The sequence below is a fragment of the Sphaerodactylus townsendi genome, linkage group LG02 (assembly GCF_021028975.2).
Source record: "Sphaerodactylus townsendi isolate TG3544 linkage group LG02, MPM_Stown_v2.3, whole genome shotgun sequence".
NCBI classification, from domain to species: Eukaryota; Metazoa; Chordata; class Lepidosauria; order Squamata; family Sphaerodactylidae; genus Sphaerodactylus; species Sphaerodactylus townsendi.
The window spans coordinates 56,665,342-56,690,585 of record NC_059426.1 but is presented as its reverse complement, the minus strand read 5'-3'; the positions used below and the strand labels follow the sequence as shown (position 1 = coordinate 56,690,585).

The 25,244-nt window shown below is 43.0% G+C and overlaps 1 protein-coding gene across 13 annotated transcripts in view; it reads left to right on the top strand.

Annotated features, from left to right (window-relative positions):
- KALRN (kalirin RhoGEF kinase) overlaps nt 1–25,244 on the top strand; it is a 668,527-nt gene that overhangs the window by 594,313 nt on the left and 48,970 nt on the right. For 7 of the 13 annotated variants that reach the window (XM_048485754.1, XM_048485753.1, XM_048485755.1 and 4 more), the window contains 12 exons: nt 2,589–2,684; nt 8,441–8,574; nt 10,771–10,837; nt 11,285–11,388; nt 13,923–13,992; nt 15,117–15,203; nt 16,712–16,804; nt 17,859–17,909; nt 19,005–19,082; nt 20,248–20,433; nt 21,398–21,569; nt 23,114–23,355. In XM_048485754.1, the coding sequence (XP_048341711.1) occupies nt 2,589–2,684; nt 8,441–8,574; nt 10,771–10,837; nt 11,285–11,388; nt 13,923–13,992; nt 15,117–15,203; nt 16,712–16,804; nt 17,859–17,909; nt 19,005–19,082; nt 20,248–20,433; nt 21,398–21,569; nt 23,114–23,355 (1,380 nt within the window). Of the gene's footprint in view, nt 1–2,588; nt 2,685–8,440; nt 8,575–10,725; nt 10,838–11,284; nt 11,389–13,922; nt 13,993–15,116; nt 15,204–16,711; nt 16,805–17,858; nt 17,910–19,004; nt 19,083–20,247; nt 20,434–21,397; nt 21,570–23,113; nt 23,356–25,244 lie in introns of those variants that run through there. The other 6 variants (XM_048485747.1, XM_048485746.1, XM_048485745.1 and 3 more) reach the window with 2 other exon arrangements.

Below are 25,244 nucleotides of genomic sequence, written 5' to 3'. Positions count from 1 at the left end.
CGGGTATAACATAGATTGCAGCATGTTAAACATCAGGACAAGAATTTAGCACAAACCTTGGTTGCCAAAGCATACCGTTAAATCATGTTGGTGACATAATGGTCCTCATTAGAGCTACGCTAATTGAAATCTTGGCTCTTCTGGATGCACTAGCACAGCAAAAGTGCCTCCTCCTCGCACATTATGTTACTGAAGAGATGTTGTAGGGTCCAGAACTGAGGCTGAAATCTGTATCGGTTGCAAAAACCCGCAAGCCAAGCATTGGGCTTTTCCTCTCGGCCTTAAAAGCTTTGTCACTTGCTTACTGGCTGTATTTGCCATGTGATTGTATAGCTTTGCATAATTGAAAAATGAAAAAAGTGAATGTTATGCTTGCACTTCCCTTCTCCCAAGTTACAGTGAATGCATGTGCGATATACATAGAAGGTCCAGTTGATTTTTCTACAAAAATACATTAATTCTCACATTACATTTAACTGTTGTACATTTGAACAAGTGATACAACCCAACATTTATCCAGGTGCTGGTCCCAAGTTTCACTTGTAAAATGACTATGTATTTGCTCTTTTACAAAGAGATATATGAACCTATGTATGGAAGATGTATATGGATTCACTGTGACATGCGAGCAGGGCTACTGTTCTTTGGGGAAGGAACACAATTAATAGAAATGGGAGCTTTAACCGTCCAAGGTGAAAAGTGCAGTGTGTACTTTCAAAAAGATGATCCATGTATTCTTTTATTAAAGAATACATGCTTTGATTGTGTGTTCCTGCATGGCAGGGGATTGGACTTGATGGGCCTTGTGGTCTCTTCCGACTCTTTGATTCTATGAATGATTGCTAAGATTGGGGCCCCTGGAAGTTAATTCCTCTTTTCTGAAACAACCTTCCTGTTTCTCTGAATTATTATTGCTGACTTAATTTCAGCTGTTGATTGGCTCCAAGTGAATGATAAGCTATCAGAGGAGGCAGGCAAAATGTCCAGGGTAGGTATTTTTGGGGGGGAGGGAGGATAGAGGGGCCAGAATGGCTCATCACTCAACAGCAGTTCTAACGAGGCTTCACCTGCCAGAGTTGGCAGACTCCCACACAATAACCTGCTTTATTGAGGTGGCTGCATGCCCCTAATCTTCACTGTCACTTTTCAGGGTCTAATTCAGCCACACTTACTAATTTTGTAATGTTTTATTGTGGGACCCAATACTTTTCTCTCTACACACGCACACACACGCACACACGCGCGCGCACACACACACACACACAGAGGAGGCACCTAAGGAGGGAACAAAGCATTGTATGACAAAACATTTTAAATAAATAAACCCGAACAAAGTAGCCTTTTAGTTCTGTTTGCTCTTTGGAAACGTGCAAATATGCAAACAGATTGTAGTCTCCAGACCACATCTTGACAATGTTTGTATTCTTCTGCCCGTCCTGTCTCTTTCCACATTTGGAGTTCTGGTTGTGTAGTGAATTTTGGAACTGGAGTAACTACTCCAGAAACTCTGGTTAGAGATGTCAAACCCATGAAAGTGTTGGTTTCAGGTCAGTGTTCTCTGTTTGGGGCTTAGTCTTCTAGGGCAGGCATGATGTACGTTTTGGTCTTCATCAGCATATGTACCCTTGAAGAATCTCAGGGTTCACCTAGGAACAAGAATGGGTAAAAAGTTCACATCTGTCATATGCAAACCACCTTTTCCTTGTGTCTTGCTGTAGAATTGGCAGGATGGGCTGTACCCTGGTCATCTTGCTCTTAACTTACTCAGCTAGAAAGACTACAAGAAAGATGGCTTGTGGAAAGGAGCCCAAATAATGTGACGCAGGTTTCATGAAAATCTCATGATTAGGGAAGAGACTTCTAAACTAGAAACAGTGCATTCTAATTTTCTCACGTTGGGAGATGCATTCTGCTTTCAGGTCTTGAAATTTTGTGAACAAGAAGATGAATCAGTAGAAAGTTGCTTTTTTTCTGCCTTAGGGAGATAGGCATTTTTTTGTAATGTATAATAAACCAAAGTAAGATCTTTATGAAGACTTGCATTGGAGACAGTCTGATATTCTAAATATCTGCTGCTGGTTGTACCTTTGCCACTTGCATCTTTATAATGGTAAAGGGAGCTAGATCTGAGCAAGATGTTCAACGCCTAGCTTTTGTTTTAAAGCTTTAGGAATGGTGCAACACGCTAGTAGCTGGAACATCAGCATCCCAGAAATATGGTCCAGGATTGCTCCCTCTTTATTTTTTCATTAGAAATTCTTCAAAAATTTAACATTTCAATTGTTAGCCATGGGGCGTGTTTGAAAGATGCTTGTTTACTTCTATTTATATGACTAGATATTAACACTAGAGCACTTCCACATACTAGTTCTAACCATAATTCTTGCGCTGGTTCTCTGCCTAGCAAATATGAATGCTAAATGTTGCCTTTTGCGTATGTGACAACTTCCCCTGATCTCTCATGCTCCTGCTGTGTGTGTTCCTGCTTGTATCCCAATGTGTGAGCTCAAACAGCTGGCCTGTTGGCTTTCCTAATTCCTTCTCATCCCTGCTAACCTGCTGTTCCTTTGCACACTGGTGTCTTGCAGTCCTCCTCTTTGCTAGCTGCTCGACAGAGCACCTCCGATGTCCCCACTGCTGCGGATCTTGTCAGTGCAATAGAAAAACTGGTCAAAAGCAAGCTGGTAAGTGTGGAGTCCTGGGATCTTGTCTAGAGAAACATCCTAGAGGGCAACACGATAAATCGACACCCTGTCCCTCTGCCCTTGCTTTCCTTGCTTTCCTTGCCATTGTTGTTACCCTGTGTAGATACTGAATTTCTGTTTTTGGTCTCATGCTGGTTCCATTCCATGTTCACTGTGGTCAGATATTTGTAGGTGCCCCATTGGTTTCTCCTGTTATGCTGGTGATGGCCAGAGTATTACACTGTAATCCAGAATGTTCTGTAATTATCTTCCGAAGCTCTAGAACTGTAACACAGGTTATCCCATTATAGTTGTCCTGTTTCACCTATATATATATAAAGCAAACCGTGTATTTGTTAGTGATGGTATAACTCAGTAACTGCTGGGCCAATTCCTCTGAAAATTCCCAGCCACTGTAGTCAGCCAGGTGAGAGTGTTTTTAGATGTTCACATACCCAAAATGTCACACCTGGCCCAGGTAAAACACCTTTTTCCTGGTGCTCCATGGTGAAGGACATGCAGCTGCCTGTGTGTAACTGTCACCCTTAGAATGTTCGTGCAGCTTAGAATGTTCACTCACATGGCCAGATATGAGCAGTGAAAACAGTACATAGGCAATAACTCGAGTGGAAGTGAAACACATACACATACATACACACGAGGGAGAAGGGGGAGGGATGGCATGCAAGGGAAGAGAAGTGAGGGAGGGGAGAGAGTGAGGGGTGGCATACAAGGGAGGGGAGGGAGGGGGCCCAGCATCTGGATATGACCCACCCACCCTAGCAGAGGGAGAGGGAAGGGTCTGCATCTGTTCCTTTCCCATTTCACCACAATAACCCACAGCAACAGTGTTTTTGTTACTGATGCACTAACACCGAAACGGCTGGACGGATCGCCCCCAAATTTTCACGTGACGTTCCTCCCTATTGCGGGCAGGTAATCAGACCTTCAAATCGCCGAAAATCCATACCTGAGCCAGGTAAAACGTCTTTTTCCTGGTGCACCAGGCCATGAAGCTGGCTGTGTTTAACTGTCACCCTTAGAATGTTCGTGCAGCATGTCTGTGGCCTGAGGGGTTGGTATGCCCTTACAATGTTCGTGCAGATGGCCAGAGATGAGCATTGCAAACAGTAAATAGGTAACACTGTTAGGTAATACGAGTGGAAGTGAAACACATACACACTTTGCTGTGTGAGACGCCCCCCCCCCTCACATGCAGGTAACTTTCACTCTCTATGCCTCACCCACTACTACCACACAACACACATACTCTCATACACATCCAGCTCATCCTCACACACCTCACTCTGCCCTCCCTCACATCCAACCACCACTTACCCACTTCTTCACCCATATTCGCCACAGCTCTCTTTTACTAAAAGCGAGCTGGAGTTTGCCTTTTTCTTCTAAGAAAATCCGCGGCGTGGGGGCGAACCAACACTACTGGCTCTGCTTCTTTTGCACATGGCCCTTTAAGAACCCAGGGAGCTGGCCTCGATCTGAGCGCCTCGCCACCCTGCCTCTGCTGGCTGACTGGGATAGCCTCCTTGCCCCAGTTCTGCCTTACCCAAGCCAGGACTGTGCATGTCAACCAGCCTCATGGACAGCGGGATTCGCACTCTGGACAATTCCGTTGTGGAATGGGAAGGGTTACCTTATACTAAAAAAAAAAAGACACCACCATATAACAATGTGCATTGAAAAGGGAAAGAGGGATTCCATTTGACCACCCCAAAAGGCTATGCTGCGGATCATTGGACCTGCATGGACATCTGTGTGGGTTGCGGACTGTGATGAGAAGAACAATTGCCACAGCAACGCGTGGCCAGGCCCCACTAGTATACCAATAAACAGTTACACTGGTGAGAAGCTTTATTTCTCCAAACTTAAAGTGGATGGGGGAAGGGTGAGTTTTCAGCAATCCCGCCCTGCCATTTTGCTCCCAGCGCAGTTCCTAGAGCCACCATTTCAAGGGTTGAAGCAGGAGGGGGGGAGGGTCAAGAGTTCATTTCTGCAAGTGCTGAGTCTGCTCATGCTTGATAGAGTGCCAGCTGATGCCTTTGTCACTTATGAACATGCATTTTTCTGGATGATACAATTTGGGCAATTATTCCAATGATGGTTATTATGTGGTTCATGAAGCCAATAATAAACCTTTGTACAAGAACCTCAGGTGATGTGCAACATACAGTGGTGAATTCATAAATGCAGTATGAAATGTCCTAGTCAGACTAGCAAACTTTTAGCCCTTGAAATTTTAGCTAGGGTTATTTGGCCCTAGGTATTTCAGAAACTGTCTGGACCCATGTGAAACTCCCTGTGATTTAGTATGAGCTACAAAGGATATGCGGCAAATTCTGTTGAAGAGGGCAGGTTACCCTCACAGGTTGTAGGACGTTTTCTGTGATGCCCCAGAACTCTGGAATTGGCTGTTTTGTGAAATCCTGTGTTCCTAGGAATATTTTGTAAGTGCCTCAGCTTTTACTTAGAAGAAGAAGAAGAGTTGGATTTATATCCCCCCTTTCTCTCCTGTGAGGAGACTCAAAGGGGCTTACAATCTCCTTTCCCTCCCCCCCCCCAGCAAACACCCTGTGAGGTGGGTGGGGCTGAGAGAGCTCGGAAGAACTGTGACAACCAAGGTCACCCAGCTGGCATGTGATGGAGTGCACAAGCTAATCTGGTTCACCAGATAAGCCTTCACAGCTCAAGTGGTAGAGTGGGGAATCAGACTCAGTTCTCCATGTTAGAGTGCACCTGCTGTTAACCACTACACCTCACTGGCTCTCTCAGTTTGTAAGCAGTTAGATTCAGTGGCATAGTGTCCATGGGACGGGGGTGGGGGCTAAAATCTGACGAGGTCAGGTTAGCCTCGGCTATCCAGGTCAGGGCATTATTATTGCTGCTGTGTTTTAATAGGTTAACTTTATTTTTCCCCATTTACCAAATGTACTTTCAATGTAGGTTTTCAGAAAGACTTGAAGTTTAAAGACAAACTGGCTAATATTTGAGTAACAATATCAAGTAAAAAAGGCAAATGTCATGGTTGCTCAGATTGGTTTATTGTTGGACTGATGTGAATTTTGATTGATTTATAGGCCAATTCAAGGGGAGGGGGCTGAATCTGCCATTGGGAGCAGTGTGGGGCTGCACCAGTGGATTTGTCCTCCCTGGGGCACTTGCCCCAGGGGAGGGGCAGATTTGCTGAGAGGCAACCACTGTGGCCTTCCATGGTGGTGAGACTTGGTGCTGAATGCCACACCAGTGTCCCTGCACCACTGACACTGGAGCAGTGGGGTCAGTCCAAGGGAGGAGCCAACATTAGTCAGCTTCTACTCAGCCATTACCCTGTTACAGCAGTGGCCAGGGCTTTGGTGGTTGGTGTAAGTGCATTTTGGTGGCTTAAGTCCATTGGGCCCGATGGGAGGTTTCTGGTGGCAAGGAGGCTTTTTTGTGTTTTTTGCCTCCCCACGATACCGGCAGGCCCCCTTGGAAGCAACGGGGTACGCGGCCACTTCAATGGAGCTGCCCGAGACTTACTGCAGATAAGTTTGCCAATTGTTTGTTGATTTTCAAGTAATAGGCTTAATAAACCCAAAATGGACACTGATGGCAGAAAGCTGGAGAAAAAGTGCTCTGGGTGCTCTTCAGCCTCCAAGAAGCCGCTGTGGCCAAAGGAGAATGGGCACTTCCTAGCTGGCCTGCTGAATCACCATCATCATCTGAATCTTTCCTAAATATGAGCATGATTGGCATACTTATGATCATTTCCATATCTCCCAGTCCTGCTCAGCAGTGCTATGTTGATATTTAAACTTTTTGGGATACATTTTGTTGAATTAGATTTATTTCTTAATGAGCTATTTTCAGGATTCTAGTAGAGCAGTGGTGGCGAACCTTTCACACTCCAGATGTTATGGACTACAATTCCCATCAGCCCCTGCCAGCATGGGCAATTGGCCATGCTGGTAGGGGCTGATGGGAATTGTAGTCCATAATATCTGGAGTGCCAAAGATTCACCACCACGGGCCTAGAGTATAGAAGTTTTTTAATATCTTTAACTCAAAACTTCTGAAAGATGCTGAATCAGACCATTGGCCCATTGAGCCTACTGGTGTCTTTGCTGACAGGCAGTGGCTCCCCAAGGACAAGCTGGTATATTATTCAGCTGTGCAGCTGGACATGCTAGAGCTTCATTCTGGGGCTCTGTGCTTAAAAAGCATTAGTCCCAATAAACTGATATTTCCACCTCTTTTTTAATTGTAGTGTTGTCTTTTCAGTTTGAAATAATGATGAGCATTACTTTCAAATGTTGTCACATACTTGGGCAGCAGCTCACTCTCGTTTCCTAATGTAAACATATAAAAAGAAAAGAGTTGAAGAGTTTGGATGTATACCCTGCCTTTCTCTCCTGTAAGGAGACTCAGTGTGGCCTACGAAGTCCTTTCCCTTCCTCTACTCACACCTTGTGAGGTAGGAGGGGCTGTGACTGGACCAAGGTCACCCAGCAGGAATGTAGGAGAGGGGAAATGAGTCTGGTTCACCAGATAAGAGTCCATTGTTCATGTGGAGGAGTGGGAAATCAAACCTGGTTTTCCAGATTAAAGTCCACCTGCTCAACTACTACACAACACTGGCTCTCAGGATTTGTTCCTGTACCCAGCTACGCAAAAATCCAACTTCAAAAGCTGACTGCATTTCAAAATAATGCACTAATAATAAGCTACTTCAAGAAACCAGCCTTTAACTGCAGGTTGGGTGTCATTTGTTGTAGAATAAATCATGTCACTGCATGCTAACCTATGACTGATTCCACACAGGGTCTTTACCCTGAATGGAAAGCAGAATGCCCTGGCACTGGGGGGAGCTTCCACGTGATCTGATGCTAAATGTGACTCATGAGGCTCCCACAGCTTCCTTGTTCAAATCATGTAAAACAAAAACTTTTGTTTGTTTTAAAGAGGCAAATATAGGGTGGCTGCAGGCTGGACTTCTGTGTGATGTTTCTGCCCTCAGCCAATACAGGGAGGGTATGGAGTTTTGCCGTGCCTTCAAATTGTGCACAAACACAAGGAAGAAAGAGGTGGGGTAGCATTGGAGAAGAACAGTACAAGGAATGGCATGCAGATATAGTCTTGGCCGGCTTCTTTAGCAGGGGTACCTTTTTCATGCTTCCATGAGGAAGCCGCCTTTATCTGCATAAAACTGCTATAGAACAGATCAGAGGGTGAGATCCCTGCAAATTTTTCATAAAAGAAACCTTGCCCATTGGTCATATTTAGGAGGACTTCAGAATATTCTGAGGAAATACTGTAGTAGTTGAGGATGAGTGAAAAATACTTTTAGAACGTAAGCTCTGCTGTGCTGAATATGACTTCTGCTGTTCAGTATTCCAATAAGCCAAGCACAGAATTAAATGTAACCGGTGGGGGCCGGGGGAGGGGGGTAATTTTACTGTTTTTCCCAATACCCTGAGGAACAAGGTAAATTTGTACTCCATGGATTTTTTTCTGTTTGTTGTGGTTATTATTATTATGAATTAATTTTGTTTAATATCACAGCTGCCAGTTCTTTAGCTGATGGCTGATGGCCTTTCATTGCAACTCGAACCTCACCCAGATGTCTAGGCCGTTGTAACGTATTAGCGTAGTATTCGTGCGGATCCCAGCAACGCTGCCTTCTGAATCTGACAGATGTTGATTTTATCGATCTGAAGATTTTTCTTTCATTATTGTTGTTGTTGTTATTTGCTTTAAAGACCTTAGAAGGAGGCTCCTACCGAGGAAGCTTAAAAGATCCTACTGGATGTTTGAATGAAACTGTGACACCTTCAACTCCTCCCTCAAGAAACCTTGAAGAGGAACAAAAAGCCAAAGCTATGCGAGGCAGAATGTAAGTAAAAAAATCTCCATTGTACTATGGAAATATGTCATTAGCAGTAAATTTAAGGCTGGTAAGACACTACAGTATGTGTCGTGTACTTTTGGCATACACTAAGAATGCAGTGCTAGGTGAATAGAGGTAATGCTGTAACAGTGGGACTTTTCAACTAAGATGTGATCCCGTTGTCATGACTTGTTGCTTTTAGCTTGCCAGGGTATTAAAAATCAGCTAGTTCCTTGGGCAAGGAGGCTGCCCTATATGGATTACCTACAAGTATGGGCTTCAGACATTTGGATTCTCCCTTTCACTGCAGAAGCTCTGAAGTGCAGCCATGTTGTTTGGAGATCCTGCCCAGGAAGTCTGCAAGCCAAATTATGGTTCTGTCTTGGCTCTTATACCTCAGGTGGCCTATCTGATTTGGAGCATTTTTAGCTGGTATATGTAGGCATTTGTTTTTATCTTCCACTATTTTTGTAAGTTGTAGATTATTTGCTAAACAACATTAGGAATTCCTATGTTTTTGACAGCTTGAGGGAATGTGTTCTAGTTGTTAACCTTCCCAACTCAAAATGAACTATCCCACAATAAAATGTACTGAATTCAGTGAGACCCCCGAGCTCTTAAAGTGTTTACTGTCTTCACCAATTATTGCCATTTGAGAAAACATTGTGGATATTGTATACATTGAGAGCCAGTAGATTTTTACTTCTATGTAGTGTTGAATGATTTTTACTTTGTACTATTTAACCTTAAGCCCTACCTTTCATGCATGGTTCTTCCCACACAGGAAACCTGTGAGGTAAAGTTGGTTGAGAGAGTGACTGGTCCAATATCCCCAAGATATCTTCATGGCAAAGGAGGATTTGAATCCCAATGTTCCTAATCTTAGTCCCACATTGTAACTGCTACTCTGTACAAAGCTCACTGTACAAAGTTGTACCACTAGAACTGTCTTACCTCAGTCATCTGTTTTATACCATACAAAAACAGATGATTCTCTGACATGGTTGGCAACTAAGGGTCCTCTTTTGAGGTATGTTCTTTAGGAATTCACAAGGGATCTTGAACTTTTCTCATTCCCATAGTAGATGAGATTATCATAGCTGGTAAAATCTGCATGGTCCAAGAAACGAAATGAATGTGATGTCCTGTATCCAGTTATACATTGGGAAGGGAGAGCTAGCGGCTGAATTAATTGATATGTTTAAACAGAGGTTGGATTTTAGCTGTTCAGTGCCCATGTTTTTCTCTTTCAGTGTACTTTTTATTCTCTGGCCTACCAAGTACATTGTCATCATAAGTCCCTTGAAGATTCTTTTGATAATTCAGGCATTGGGAGGTCTTGTATATGAAGCCTAAGCATCGTTTGCCCTCACCCGAAAATTCTGTACCAAGAAAATCCAATTTCTGCACAAAGAAAATCTGAATTCTGTAATCTTCACAATTATAAAAACAAAAATTGTATATATTGTGTTGCGTAAATCTTCTGCTGGTAACCAGAGCCAAGATAATTTGCAAACTTCCAAAGGCTCTTGACCCCTTCAAAAAACTAAGTCCTACTCCTCCTTTTTGCACACTACTTGTTAATGCATTCACAGCTTTAAGATCCAGAAACTAAAAAAAGGTGAAATGCAAGCTGAGGTTCTGAGGATCCTGACCTCTGGACCGAGCACCAAACACCACATGAGCCATACACCCCTTAGAATATACACATCTCTGCTTAGCAGGACTGCCAAGGAGCACGCCTGTAATTGTGGTTCCCTTTTTCCAAACAGTGGAAAATGTAAGTTGATCTCTGTAGGGTCAGTCTTTCTTTGGCAGAATGATAAAGAGCATTGGCTGCTTGGTAAATTAGGGAAACAAAATGACATTTAGAAGAGTGAAGGTCAAGAACGTTTCAAAAGTACAGCAGCTGCCCTTGACATTGTTAGTCTTACAGCAGAACTACCCTGAAAGACTGAAAATCTTGGCAGGCACCTGGCTTCTCGCTTCTGACTTGGCCTCTGCTTCTTGAAAGTAACCTAACGTTATTCAGCCCATGTTAGTGGGGATGCAACTTATGTAGATCCCAGTTTGTCCACTAGGATCCCTATTAACCTGAATTGTCCTAGTGTTGCCCTTCTCTAATGAAAATAATTCCTAAAAATCTCTACCTGACAGGTGCTTACCTTGACCACTACAACATGCAAATCTTTTGAATTCTAGGTTTGTTTTAAATGAACTAGTACAAACGGAGAAAGACTATGTCAAAGACTTGGGAACTGTGGTGGAGGTGAGTTAAAAAATCTTCACTGGATATATTTCCATTGTGACTTCTCAAATTAAGTGGTTCTTCAGAAAAGGAGTGACACTGTAAGCGTGTCTTCTTCATGAACTGAAAACGGCTAATTTATCTGTCTTCTGAGGGGCAAGTGAGAAACATTTTGACAAACTGTCTGTGCAAATCATTCTAATCGCACTTTAATAATTACTATTAAAGCTCAGTTGCTGACTTGCTCTGTAGGTACGTAGCAAGTCCTTAAATCTCACTTGAACTTGATGTGTAACCTTAATGTTCTTAAATTAGAAATTGAAATTATGACGATATTTACAGCTCTGCAGGATCTCAGCATGGGAAAGAGCCCACTTAATAGCATATGTAGCGTATTGTTCCCTTGCATGAAACGTGAAAATTACCGTTCCTGTTCCAGTCTGCATAATCACTGATTTTCTGTTCAAGGGATTCATGAAAAGAATAGAAGAAAAAGGTGTCCCTGAAGAGATGAAAGGGAAAGATAAGATCGTATTTGGAAATATTCACCAGATTTATGATTGGCACAAAGAGTAAGTTGATTACATTTTAAAGAAGTATGTCCAAATGTGTAGGATTTCTTCTTTGAAATATAAAAAATATATATCTTCTGACCTGAACTATTGGTCTGTTTCCAGTGATGTATCCTTGCAGAACAGACTTCCCAGATACCTCTGAAATTTTGTGTGTGGGGGGTGGTGATGGACTATTAGGAACAGCATAAAGGGCAAAGTTAGGTCCTTCTATAGGAGCTGGCAAGGGACCAATTTTGACTGAAGAAACACAGTAGGCTTAAGCCACTTTCTAACATACACACACCCACTCATATACACGCTACAAATCTTGGGATAGTTGAAGTAATTGTCAAGTTAGAAGCTTCTGAATACTTAGGGGAATTCAAAATCCCTTTTACCTTTCAAGCCAGAGCACATAGTCTGTTAGGTTGGTGTGTGTGGGTGGTTCCATGTTAGGCATTTAAAGAACCAAGATCCATCAGCCTTCTGTACCTGTACATTTATTTTAGCTTCCCTCTACTTGGTTAAGTGGATCTGTGTATATAATGTTGTTATGCCAATAAAGGTTGTTTGTTTGTTTGTTTGTTTGTTTGTTTGTTTGTTTGTTTGTTTGTTTGTTTGTTTGTTTGTTTGTTTGTTTGTTTGTTTGTTTGTTTGTTTGTTTGTTTGAACCAAGATCGTCCATATGAATTGAAGTGCTACAGGTCTGACACTTGTCCATTTAATCTTCATTAGGCTGGATGAGAAATTCTATATTGGGAGCTCTGCCACATTGCTGCTGAGGAATTGCTCTTTTGCAGGGACAGAGGGAAAGGAAACTGCTCCCTGAGCACGACCTGCTCGTGTGCACCCCCCCACCCGCTGATGCCCTGCCCCAATCTGCTCATGGCCTCCCAGAAGGGGGTCTGGGGTCAGTTTTCCACCCCCACGTAACGCCAATGGTGTGCACCCAGGGCACGACCCCCGCCCTGTTGCAGCTTCACCACAGCCCCCAAAGGCACAATGTATGGCTTCAAATGTGGTTTCTCTGCAGGAAACATGCCGTGAAGAAGCTGCACATAAACAGCTGATATCTCTTTTCATAGTCCTTTTCATAGTTCACACTTGTATTTGGGGAGGAAAATGCTTCCAGAATTCCCCAAATCAGACTGTTCCCATACACTTTTAGGTCTTGCTACATTCTGTCTCCCTATACCAAGATTATGGCAACTCACAAACCATAAGGCAAAGAAGATATTACATAACAGGGGAATGATTAAACACTGATGACAAGAAGCTACTTGGCATTTATGACTAGCCAAATGCTTTGGTACAGGAATACAGCCACACAAGGATATGAATAAGCAGCTGGTTCACAGTATCAACTTATCCGTCTGTTAAAGCCATGTGAATGGGGAGGGCAGAGACTGGTCCTTTCTCAGGCCATACTGTGCATTAGCTATTGAGAATAATGGCACTGCATGGGTCTCCAGCAAGTTTTGCCCCATCTTAAAGGAACAGCTTCCCTTGCATATATCTACTGCTAATACTAGCTCCCTTCAACTAACCAAACCGTGCTTGGGGCAGCATACTTGGTAACTTGGAATGCAATAGACTGGTGAAATGGGGATTTTTAAACGTTCACAGCAAGGAAGGGGTAAAATGCTGACATCATAATTTGCAGGATGTTGGAATGATCGGAATGCTCCATCCTTCTCTAAGCCCTCTCTGATTTCTCAACCTTCTATAAAAGCAGTGTGCATTTTAGCCCTGTTCATTTGCAGTAGGCAGGCTGAAGGAAGTCTCTTTTTCTTTCTTTCTTAAGAAAAGTAGCTATTGTCTTGGCGTTTTGAAAAAGGTGCAAGGCTCTGAACTTCAAGGCCATTACTGTTTTATATTTCACAACACTTCAGAAATTCTATAGAATTTCCTTTTTTCCCATGCTTTGTAAGATTCTATATATGGGGTAGGGACAGGAAATAGGAGCCATACTACCGTTGATTACCAGGTTTGGAGAAATTATGATTGGGAGTTGGGAAGAGACTGTAGATGAATAAATGCTTTCCCACACATCTGCAACTGATGGGGGGGGGGGTTAAATTCTTCTCAAAAATCCAGTTGAGCAAGCTACTACGAGGTCATCTGCATTGTTTGTTCTAGCAATTCAGATAGCAACAACTCTTTACAGCAGTGGCGTAGTGGTTAGGAGCAGGCGTATATACTGCATGGAGGAACCAAGTTTCATTCCCCGCTCTGTCGTCTGAGCTGTGGAGGCTTATCTGGGGAATTCAGATTAGCCTGTACACTCCCACACACGCCAGCTGGGTGACCTTGGGCTAGTCACAGTTCTTCTGAGCATTCTCAGCCCCACCCACCTCACAGGGTGTTTGTTGTGAGGGGGGGAAGGGAAAGGAGTTTGTAAGCCCCTTTGAGTCTCCTATAGGAGAGAAAGGGAGGATATAAATCCAACTCTTCTTCTTCTTTACTTGTGCAGCCATAAGGAGACATGTAGCATTTGAGCAAGTATTGACAAGAGTGATTGAAACTAGCTGACCCTTTTTCTTTAACTGCAGCTTTTTTCTAGCTGAACTGGAAAAGTGCCTTCAGGAGCATGACCGGTTAGCACAGCTGTTCATCAAGCATGTAAGTCGGACCTTTTTTTAAAAAAAAATCACCTCACATGGCCCTGTTCTGGCTTGAATAGTGTCATAAATTTTAAAACAATTAAATATAGATCTTGCCATTAAGTATACTAGACCATTGACTGTCTGGATTTCCTTAAAGTCATAAAACTCTGTGCAAGCACTTGTGCTTTCTGAACAAAAAGTAAAATTTGACGAGCATCTAAAGAAGCAATGTGTTAAGTTATTACACTTATGGTTTTGGCACTTAAACGGACTGCATGCACGGCTCAGTGGGGAATCCTGGCTCAAAAGGGCTCCCCAAGGATGCAGCTTCAAATCTTGTGTGGGGTTTTCCTTCCTGACTGGAGTTGAAGTGTGTACATGCAGGATGTGGGTCTTAATGAAAGCAACTAAGTTAAAACAGATGTATACCCTCAAAGGAATAAGAGACCAAAACCACAACTTCCAGCAAAATATTTTTCACTCAGTTCGGCTTGTGTTTACTTTTGCTGGGGTTTGAGAAGTGGCATGCCCTTGTGAATGACTTAATGGACTTCGATGGATCCTGATTCTGATCACAGATCTGTCATATGCACTTGCTAGATGAGCTGAGGCTTGTCCCTGTATCTCAGCCTCAGGAAACACTAGTAACTTGGAGGCTGTTAATGCGGGAGCCTGTGACCAAGTGGCAACATAAAGGAGATTCTAATAGTTGTCTGGCTAAATTATTGCCTTTTCCAGTTGCTGTGGTCAAGCAAAGAACTCATTCTAGGCCTCTCAGCAGTACTGTTACTGCAGCTCATCTGTTCCTCCTCCTTAATTGTATGCATGAGAATACACAAAATCTCTGCAGAGAATGCAGTCGTATAAGTGCTGACATCCAATTCGTGCCATCTTCCCTTGCCCAACTGTTGGAATTGCATCAATCTGGTATCCCTGTGAATTGCCTGTGTATCACATGATGCTAACTGCACTGGGGAGTGATGGGGTACATCCACTCGTTCAGTGCAGGAATGCACTTCGGTCCAATGTATACTGGGCCTTTATTGCTTCTGGTTTTCTTTGCTGTCTCATCCTCTTCATGCAATATATACAAGTCAATGGCTTAGTCTCAAGCAGCTGTATACACTTTTCTTTTTACAGGAGAGGAGATTACACATGTATGTAGTATACTGTCAAAACAAACCAAAATCTGAATATATAGTAGCGGAATATGGTCCATATTTTGAGGTAAGTTTTTAGCTCTTTTTCCACTGAATGCCGCAGGTTAAACATGCATGACTGGTGGAATCTCTTCTTTCTGATCATGCTTGCATGCATAGCCTCCAATTACTATTAGCCAGCATTTTCCTGCTTGGATTGCTGGATTTGCCCTCTCTTCTTTAACTTCCTGTAAACATTGACTTATCCTCAAAGAGCAGATTGCTCTTCCCCTCTCTCTCTTGCCCAAGCAGACAGCTGACACTTCCGTGGCATCACCAGCTGACTGGTCCTCCTTGGTTCTTTCCTGTTTCTTCCAGCCGTCTATCTTTAGCTAACTTCTCTTTTTTATGACCAGTAAGGGACAAGCACATAAATGCAAGTTGGGAGAAACCAAGGAAGAGCTTTGTAGTCTGCCATATGAAAGGCAGATCAGCCTTGCAAAAAACCATTCAAAAAGGCATCATGCATGTAATTACTCTAATTACCTACTATAGGTCCAAACAGAGCCATAGAGAGGGGGAACAGTGCCTAGGGCACATATGTGCTCTGTGCCCCTCCCATGCCCCAGAACACCCACACCACGCCCCCGCACTGGCACGCGCCTGGGGCAAGACGCCTCCCCCCGTCCCCTGGGCGCTACGCCACTGGGTCCAAAAGCAAACATGAAAACTATGTAGTAAGAGAATTGGATGTTCACTTCAGGAGATGGCTAAATATGAACAAGGTGAAAAGTCAAATGTTTATTATTTATTTATTTATTTATTTATTTATTTATTTATTTCGATTTATTATACCGCCCCATCCCCGTAGGGCTATGTAGAGGAAGGACAGCTCTTCAGTATTTTCAGTTCTTAAACCAGCATGGTATAGTGATGTATATCTTAATATGATGTTAGTTTTATGTATGTATATATCAACTGAATTCTAGTGATGTATATTGTATGTTGTTTGCTGCGGCGGGGGAGCGGGCGAGATGGCAATCAAATGTAAAAAACTAGTGGACTAAAATCTAGGAGACCCAGATTTGAATCCCCACCTTGCTACGAAAGCTCACTGGAAGGCCTTGGGCAAATCTTTCGGCCTGACTTCCCCTCACAGCATTTCATCTTTACCACAACCACTCTGTGAAGCAAAATAGTGTTCTAATCTGTTTGGGGAATCCCACTGGGGAGAAAAGTAAGGTATGCTTACTTAAATGATTCTTTGCTATCAGGTATAGAAATCTCCCCTACAATTACAGATTCTCATGCAAGCCATTGCTAATACTGCCAGTAATCTGCAAAATGTTTGTGTTTAAGGAGGTTTCAGTCTTGAGTCTCTTAACAATGTATTCAAAATTAAGGCAAAATATATTGGTTTGGAATTTTCTGTTTAATTCTGATTACTAATACAACTGTTTGGGTCTCTTACTTTTGAACTGGTGGGCTTTGCTAACATTACAATAGGCTTCTCCAGCCTATTGTCTGGAAAGATAGTGGTGTCATTGTGCTATCGTGAAACTACTTAATACTGATGTTGTCTCCTCCATTTTACAGGAAGTGCAACAAGAAATAAACCAACGACTAAGTCTCAGCGACTTCTTAATCAAACCCATTCAGAGAATAACCAAGTACCAGCTTCTGCTCAAGGTGAGAGGAAATATACTAGTTCTATTACAAAGAGGCCATCCAAACATCTGTATACTGCTAATGGCAAAAGAAGAGGAAAGCAACTGGTTGTTGCGAGTTTTCCTGGCTGTGTGGCCGTGGCCTGGTAGATCTTGTTACTAACATTTTGCCTGCATCTGTGGCTGGCATCTTCAGAGGAAAGCAGTTGCCAGTGATAGAGATTAAGAACCAATATGTAGCAGGAGTTTGCATATGTATACTGCAGTTTGGTGTGTTCATGCTGCATTGGAGCCGTTGACAAAACTTCCTCCAAGTTTGGGGGTACATTATTGGGCCAGTACAGAAGCTTCCATTCAGAAGGCAACTGGGAGACAGGATCTGAAAGCCCTACAGACTTGCAGAAATATTTCATGTGGAAAATGATGAAGCTGGGTCTAAAGCAATACCTGGAAACATGCAGAATGTTACGATAAACTATCAGGCCTTAATAAAGTATTATCCCATTTCCTTCTACCTATCCGTCCATACCAGCTACATATACAAATTAACAAGCAAATGTTTTATCAAACTGTATCAAACTATATTAAAATGTATGTAGCACCAATGTCCATTGTATGGAATTCTGTGTACAATTCAAAATACACAATACACATGAATTAACTGTCATACATAAACAATCAGCCAAAGGCTGCTAATATTATATATGGCTCTTCAGAAAACTTTAGAACCATATTCAGATAAGCTATTATGCACAGATTTGTCACTGGAAGCATGGAAAATATTGAGGCTGAAACTTCAGAACCTCTTGTTTCCTTTGGCAGGATCTTGGGGAAAGCCATGTGTCTTTGACCTCTGGTTCTGTATTTCAGATGCAGTGTCTTAATCCCTGTTATTTTAAGCTTTGATTAGCAAGTTTTGGTTATTGCTTCTGTTATTAATTCTCTCAAGTCCATTCTGTTTTCCTTTACTGAAGTAGTGCATTTTATGAACGTATGTAATCAACTTGACAAGTAATCCTTATTCTTAGGTCTATTTAAATGGCTTCTTTAAGGGGATGTTTTTTCCTTACCTATAGGACTTCCTAAAATACAGTGAAAAAGCTGGACTGGAGTGTTCAGAGACAGAGGTATGCTTGTTGTATTCAGATGGTAATTGTAAGCAAGTTGGTGAGAATGTGATGAAAATCCATTTTTTCTTTGCCATTCTTGAGATATTTTTTCTTATGCTGCATTATTTTCCAGTAACATTAGATGCAAAGTGACTGAACTTGATAAATTTGAAAACTAGCAGTATGAAAAAACATTTATATTGCTATGTATCTGGAGAGTGCAACCCTGAACAGGTTTGCTCAAGTCGATTCAATTGTCTTTATGATGCCAGTTAGTGTGCTTTAAATCTTCCTTCTGTTATTGGAGATTATCACAAAAGAAAACTGTAAAATCTGTAGTGTAATTTTAAGAGGATATGTTGGGAAGTACACAGTTCTGATGTCGGCAAGGAACCTGTGTAGCTTTTGTGTAGGCCATTATTTCTCAGATGCTCAGGTCAGGAAAGAGGGGGTTTTGTGCACATGTGATCATAAAATAGCAGTACTAGAACTATTTGACACCCTAAGCACTTTGTATTCTGAACATGTAGTTAGAGCAAATCATCTGTAAGTGGTAGTTCTTACATCTTTCCTCAACACACTTGCTGTCTCGCTGTGGCCTGTATTCAGTGCAGAGATGTAGCTGGGCCAGAGTGCGCCCAGTGCGCACTCTGGCTTTTTCACGCGCTCCCCGGCACAGCCCCCTGCGGCACACACACACACACCCCGCAGCGACCCCCCCACTTACTTTAGAAACCGAGCGGTGCCTGGAGCAAACAGAGCCTGTTCCTCTTCCAGTGCTTCAAAGGCCCTGGCCAGGAATCTCACATTTCCCAGGAGACCCTGGAATGTAGTTCCCCACCAGGCTTCTTGAAGCCCTCCTATCTTCAGCTACTGCTCGGTTTGTAAACGTAGAGGTGGGGAGTGCACACGCTAAGGGGAAGGGGGAGGGGTCTGGGGGTAATTTTCCGCCCCCCACGTGACCCAAAACTGTGTGCTCGGTGCGCGGCGCACCCACCCACCCCCCACCCCTGGTAGCTTCACCAGTGATTCAGTGGGTTGAATAGTGGTGGTATGGATGATGTAGGGGTGATCCTACTAAAATTCTTTCCTCTGATTCTCTTTTTGCAACAGAAAGCTGTGGAGTTAATGTGCCTTGTTCCTAAACGTTGCAATGACATGATGAACCTGGGCCGCCTTCAGGGCTTTGAGGTATAAGTGTGAATCACTATTATTGAAAGCTGGACCCCTGGGAAGAAGGCTTATTCATTTTGGTGTTGTTTTTAAAGTACTCTGAACCCTGAGTACATTGTTCTTTGAATATGTGGTTAGGTTATGTATTAGGGGATGTGGAAATGGACTAGTAGCTGATCTGAATTTTGTCCGTAGAGCTTCTGGTGATTCACCTTGGGCTGGCTGCTTTCACATATCTAGCTGACATAAAACTATTGTCTATAAAACCAATTGATTTCCCACAAGGGAAAATGGATATTCTCTCAACACTAGGTTTTCTTTAGGTTTATGCACACCTCACTGGTGAAATGATAATTTTTGTTTTTCGCATGGTATTGTAAACTTGAATCTTCTGTCTGTCAATTATTTTTGCTCAGATTGAAGATTAGTTTTTTTCTTTTATTTATTTTAATGTAATTTATAGATACAGTAAGTTGCATTCATGTGTGTGTGTATAAATAAATGTGATTTCTATACAGCCCCTCCCTTTCGGGCTCAGGATGTTTCCAAATACATATAATATACGTATAATGCTGATCCACTGACACAGAAATGTTGGAAAATTCATACATGTTATGCGGGAATATTTGGTGCAAGGGAAGAGTGAAAATATAAGTCCTTTGCAGACATTAGGTTGCATTTCAGACTCTGATACATGTGAATGGAAGCTGTACCTTCATGGAAAATTTGTGTTACTCAGTTCATATCATAAAGTGATTGTGTATTTTATTCCTGACATGTACAGCTGCTGAATTCCCATTCTATGTGAACAGAAGGCAGCATAACATCTGCAGAGGGCTAAAGTCCCATGGATTCTGTTCTGAATTAGAAGCAAAAAATGAAACAAGACTATTTTGATGAAGCCAAGCTTACAAAATGTCAGTGTCCGTAGTGGAAATACCCTCAGCACAGATCATATCAGGCACTCCCATCACAAATACAGTAGCACGTGTGGTGTGTATGCCATATTATGCTGTAATTTCATTGGCACCTGGAAGATAAGTGGCTAATCTGCTGTTACACTTAATCCAATCATGAGCATCACAGATTCCTTTGAGGAATCTCTTGTTGGATAACGATAGATATTGGATATTCAACATCTTGTTCATGCTGTCTCTGTGTTGTCATTTAACCTCTCTCTTAGGGCAAGCTGGCGGCTCAAGGGAAGTTGCTGCAGCAGGATACGTTCTATGTCACGGAGCAGGATTCTGGAGGGCTGTCTCGGCCAAAGGAACGCAGAGTTTTCCTCTTTGAGCAAATGGTGATCTTCAGTGAACTTCTTAGGAAAGGTTCTTTAACACCTGGGTACCTTTTCAAACGGTGTATAAAGGTAAGAAATTACTAACAGCCTGTGATCAGTGGCAAGTTTCCTGTGTCTCATGATATGCTTCCTTGAGTCATTTTGAGGACTTTACTTAAAAGTGCAACTTTTCTGTTCCTACTGGTTCTGGTGGGTTTTCTGGGCTGTGTGGCTGTGGTCTGGTGGATCTTGTTCCTTACATTTCGCCTGCATCTGTGGCTGGTGAATTCAGAGGTGTATCACAGAGGGAAGTGTATACACAGTGTAACAGACTTCCCTCTGTGATACACCTCTGAAGATGCCAGCCACAGATGCAGGCGAAACATTAGGAACAAGATCCACCAGACCACAGCCACACAGCCCGGAAAACCCACCAGAACCAGTTGAATCCACTGCTGCTCCTCCCTGAAGCAGCTCTCTCTCTGGATATTTAGCAGAGCAGATAGACCAGCCATCCCTTTGGACAAAAATTAGGTTACCTCTGTTATCCCATAATGGAGGTAGCAGAGGCTGTTGTGGAAATGCCAAGGCAGAAAGACTATTTATGGATACTTCCTCAAGAGTGTCAGTTCTTGGTTTTCAGGCACCAATGCAAATGATAACTCCCCAGTTCTTGCTCTTGGGGAATACTTTGCTTATGGTCATATTTGTTGTTTTTTTTAATTTGGCAATAACTCCTTGTACTGTAGCTGGGTTTTGCTGATTACCAGCAGCATAGACCATGACAATATTGCCTTTTAAAGAAAGCAGTAATTCATAGTTGGGATACTTAATGTAGCATGTGAAGAACAATGCTGGAAGCCAATTGTTCTTTGGTAATGGGATGTTGCTCCTTCATAATTCCTTATCTGGAACAGCAAACTTGCTGCTGTTCTGGTGTCGGACAGCCTTAAGAAGGCCATTTTTGGATTCACTGCTATATGAGTAATCTGAGCGTGACTCTTCCTGCTTAATTTGCTGTTGATGGTTCTGAGCTTTATCTGGCTGTTTTCAGATGACTTACCTAATTCTCGAGGAGAATGTGGACAGTGATCCCTGCAAATTTGCTCTGATGAGCCGGGAAATGTCAGAGAAGCTCATCTTGCAGGCAGCCAATCCTGAAATCCAACAAGCTTGGGTGCAGGATATCAATCAACTGTTGGACACACAAAGGGACTTCTTAAATGGTAGGTACTTAACTCCTGCAGTTGTAAAGCTAAAGTGCCTGATGGCTTAAATCTCTTCTTTCCCCTACCATCCTACAATCCTGTTGCAGGCCGTTCCCATAACTGTCTCACACACTGACTTGTTGCTAGTTTCTCTTTACATGGAACATGATCAGAATTGCTAGACGTACACTGAACAATGATTTGCTTTAAGATTAAACTCTTAACTAAAATGCTTATTTTGCTTTTTAAGTCACCTAGCTAAATATTCCAAAATGTGACCTTTATTTGTTGGAGTCACCTGTGAAATTTCCAGTTTCCAGTGTAGATAATAAATTTATTTAGCCAGTATGAATTTTTAATTCAGCCCATATAGTTGGTTTTGGTGCGTTTTCTGGGCTGTGTGGCCGTGGTCTGGTGGATCTTGTTCCTAACGTTTCGCCTGCATCTGTGGCTGGCATCTTCAGAGGTGTATCACAGAGGGAAGTCTGTTACACACTGTGTCCAGTGAGAAGGGAATGTTTTCGTGGGGTACACATTTTTTAAAATAAAACATTCCCTTCTCACTGGACACAGTGTGTAACATACTTCCCTCTGTGATACACCTCTGAAGATGCCAACCACAGATGCAGGCGAAACATTAGAAACAAGATCCACCAGACCATGGCCACACAGCCCGGAAAACCCACCACAACCAGTTGAATCCGGCCGTGAAAGCCTTCGACAATACATTAGCCAATATACATTTTTGGAGTGCTTGTGCAAACCTGTCTCTGGGTTCCCCGTCCACTGAACAATTTGGCACGTCCCTTGGACCCAAACTTGATCTCAAGGCTCTTGTGAAGTGTCTTACTAGAATGTGGTAGCCTTTGAAATGAAAGACAAGGACTTCCAGTGATTATGAATACCACAGTTCGAGTTACCCTCCCTCCAAAAAATTGCAGACAAGGAGTGAGCATGTGTGTGTATTGATTTTTGCAGCTCCCCTGTGAAGCAGAGAAAGTTGAAGTAGTTGATGGCTATATGTAAGCCATCCCTTGGCGAATGTCTGTAATCACTTAGGAAGCTAATCCATCAGAGTTGTCCATACAGGAGGTTGCATGAACAATGTGATATGCTGCCACTTGATAAGTGTTTCCCCCGATACTTAATCAGTTGTTTTGTGGGTTTTTTAAACCTAGCAGTAACTGCTGTTTCACATCAAGTCGCAGAGCTGCCTATTACTAAAGCAGGATGGCGGCTTCTGCTTTAGGCATTGTTGGTTGCTTCTGTCACCTGTGCTGAGAGAAGGAAATTGTGTCCATGAACTCTGAAGTGCTGGATATTGCAGTCTCCTTGCTAATGCATCTTCCCCTGTGCTAATGCATCTTCACCTCATCTCATAAGGAGGAAATAGTCCTGTTTCCCAGTCATGTACCTAATTTGCATTTTTTGGTTGTGTTCCAAGGGTGTTGCCATGCATAATGCTGTTGGTTTTCAATTGGGCAAATGTGATATCTTTTGCATGAGGCACTGTGATGTGGCAAATGAGGCGGTCTGTACTAACACCTAGTATTTCCCTCTAGCACTACAATCACCTATAGAGTATCAGCGCAAAGAGAGCAGCACTTCTGCAGTAATGAGACCCCAGACCAGCAGGGTACCTCAGCCCATCACCAGGCCCTATTCCTCAGGTCCAGTGGGGTCTGACAAACCTTTGAAGGCTACAATGCGTAACCCATCTCTGCCACCTCTGAAGATATCTACCTCCAATGGCAGCACAGGGCACGAGCCGCACCAGCCTGGGGACAAATATGAACTAAGCAAGGTATATGTCTTCCTCAGTACAGACCATGCACTGGCCAATAACTGCTACCATTTTGTTATCTTGAAGCTTTAAGAGTGCTAATAACTGTTCTGGAAATTCATTTTGGGGATATTTTTTGGGTTCAGGAACCTAGCAAAGGCAAGAGGGGAGACAGCACGTGCTCCCCAGCTGAAGAGCATTTGCTTGCCTCTTGCCTGTTGATTTCTTGGCTTTTCCTCCAGGGGGAAGGGGGGGAGAGTGGCTGCTCCTCAGTCCTGTGACGAAAGTATGAAAACAAAAAGCAAGTGTAAGAGATGCTCAGATCTCCCAGTCTTCCATTTTCTCTCATAAAATGATTGAAAAATGAGCATAATGCAGTCCTTCTGTGTATATGTATAAGAAGCAACCACGAAAGGTTGTGGCTCTTGAGTCGATGATGTATGAGGGGTAACTATGAAGTGCTTAAGGTATTCCTGAGCTGCTTTTCTCTGTGAGCTTCCAGATTACCCTGGTGATTGCTGTGTTCAGACATGTGGCAATGGATTTGAGTTGTGGTATAGTGATGATTTTGGGGTGACAGGGCAAAAAGCAGGTGGATCCATGTTTTTCAAGTAGGTTTTTGGGCCACTGTGGTGCCAAGGAGCATGGGAGAAGTGATTGCTGTGTTCAGACACGTGGCAAAGGGGTTGAGGTGTGGTGTGGTGGTGATTGTGGGGTGACCTAGGGCAAAAACCAGGTGGATCCATGAGGATCCATGTTTTTCAAGCAGGTTTTGGAGCCACTGCAGTGCAGTCCCCCCCCCCCCAAACAACACAATCCCAAGGGCAGAGCAACCCTGGATCTGGAGGGCAGAGCAACCCCCAGCCGAGTGGGCAGGGCTACCTCCCCCATTCTTTCCTCCAATTCAAACGGCCAGAAACACAGAGCCTTTAGAGCCGGCTCATGGAGGGACGCTTCCCCAGATGAACTCATGAACAGTTTAGAGAGGCCGTGGGGGTCACCACAACATAAGGAACTATATTTAAGGGTCACGGCTTTAGGAAGCTTCAGAACCACTGATATAGACCAAATTTTTAATCAAGACCCACCCTCCACGCCCCCGGTTTAATGGTGTCCCACTTTACCAATGTTAAAATCTGGTCACCTTTGCCAAAGAGGCAGCTCAACAAATCTCTCATTCCACCCCCTCCATGATTATGTGAACAATTGTGAAAACTGTCCCAGCATTTTCGAGAATGAGAGTAATAAGATGCAAAAAGTTTGACAGCAGCCTATATTTTAACTACTAATTGTGTGGCCTTTTACCAGCTGTGACTTGTTAGTTAGCTGCGGCCTTGTCTGGACAGAAAAGATCTGGCCACTGTGGTGCATGCCCCAGTTACATCTATGCTGGATTACTGCAATGTGCTCTATGTAACATAGAGCACATTGTAGCATTTGGGAATTTCATTTGGGAATTTCAGTTAGGACAACATGTTGCAGCCAGAGTAGGTCATTGGAACCATGTTATTCCAGACTTGGCACAACTACACTGGCTTCCAGTTTATTTCCTGGCACAATTCATGGTGCTGATATAGACCTTCAAAACCCAGTATGGTTTTGGAACCAACATACCTGAAGGATCCTCTGCTGGATCACGACAGTAATTTTTGGAGGGCATCTTTTGGGTGCCCTCCCCTTTTGAGGTTAGGCAGGTGGCAACCTGGGAGAGGGTTTTCTTGATCATGGCACCAGAACTCTCTACCCAAGGAGATTCATTTATCCCATTCTGCTGATGTTGTTTTCCAGTGGGTGAGGACTTTTGTGTTTGGCATTCCCTCGATGATCCTTACTTTGGCCCAATGTTTAAATTGGTGTTTTCGTGTATTTGTATGTATTTTAGCTCTGCTTTTAATTGTTTTAATGATGTA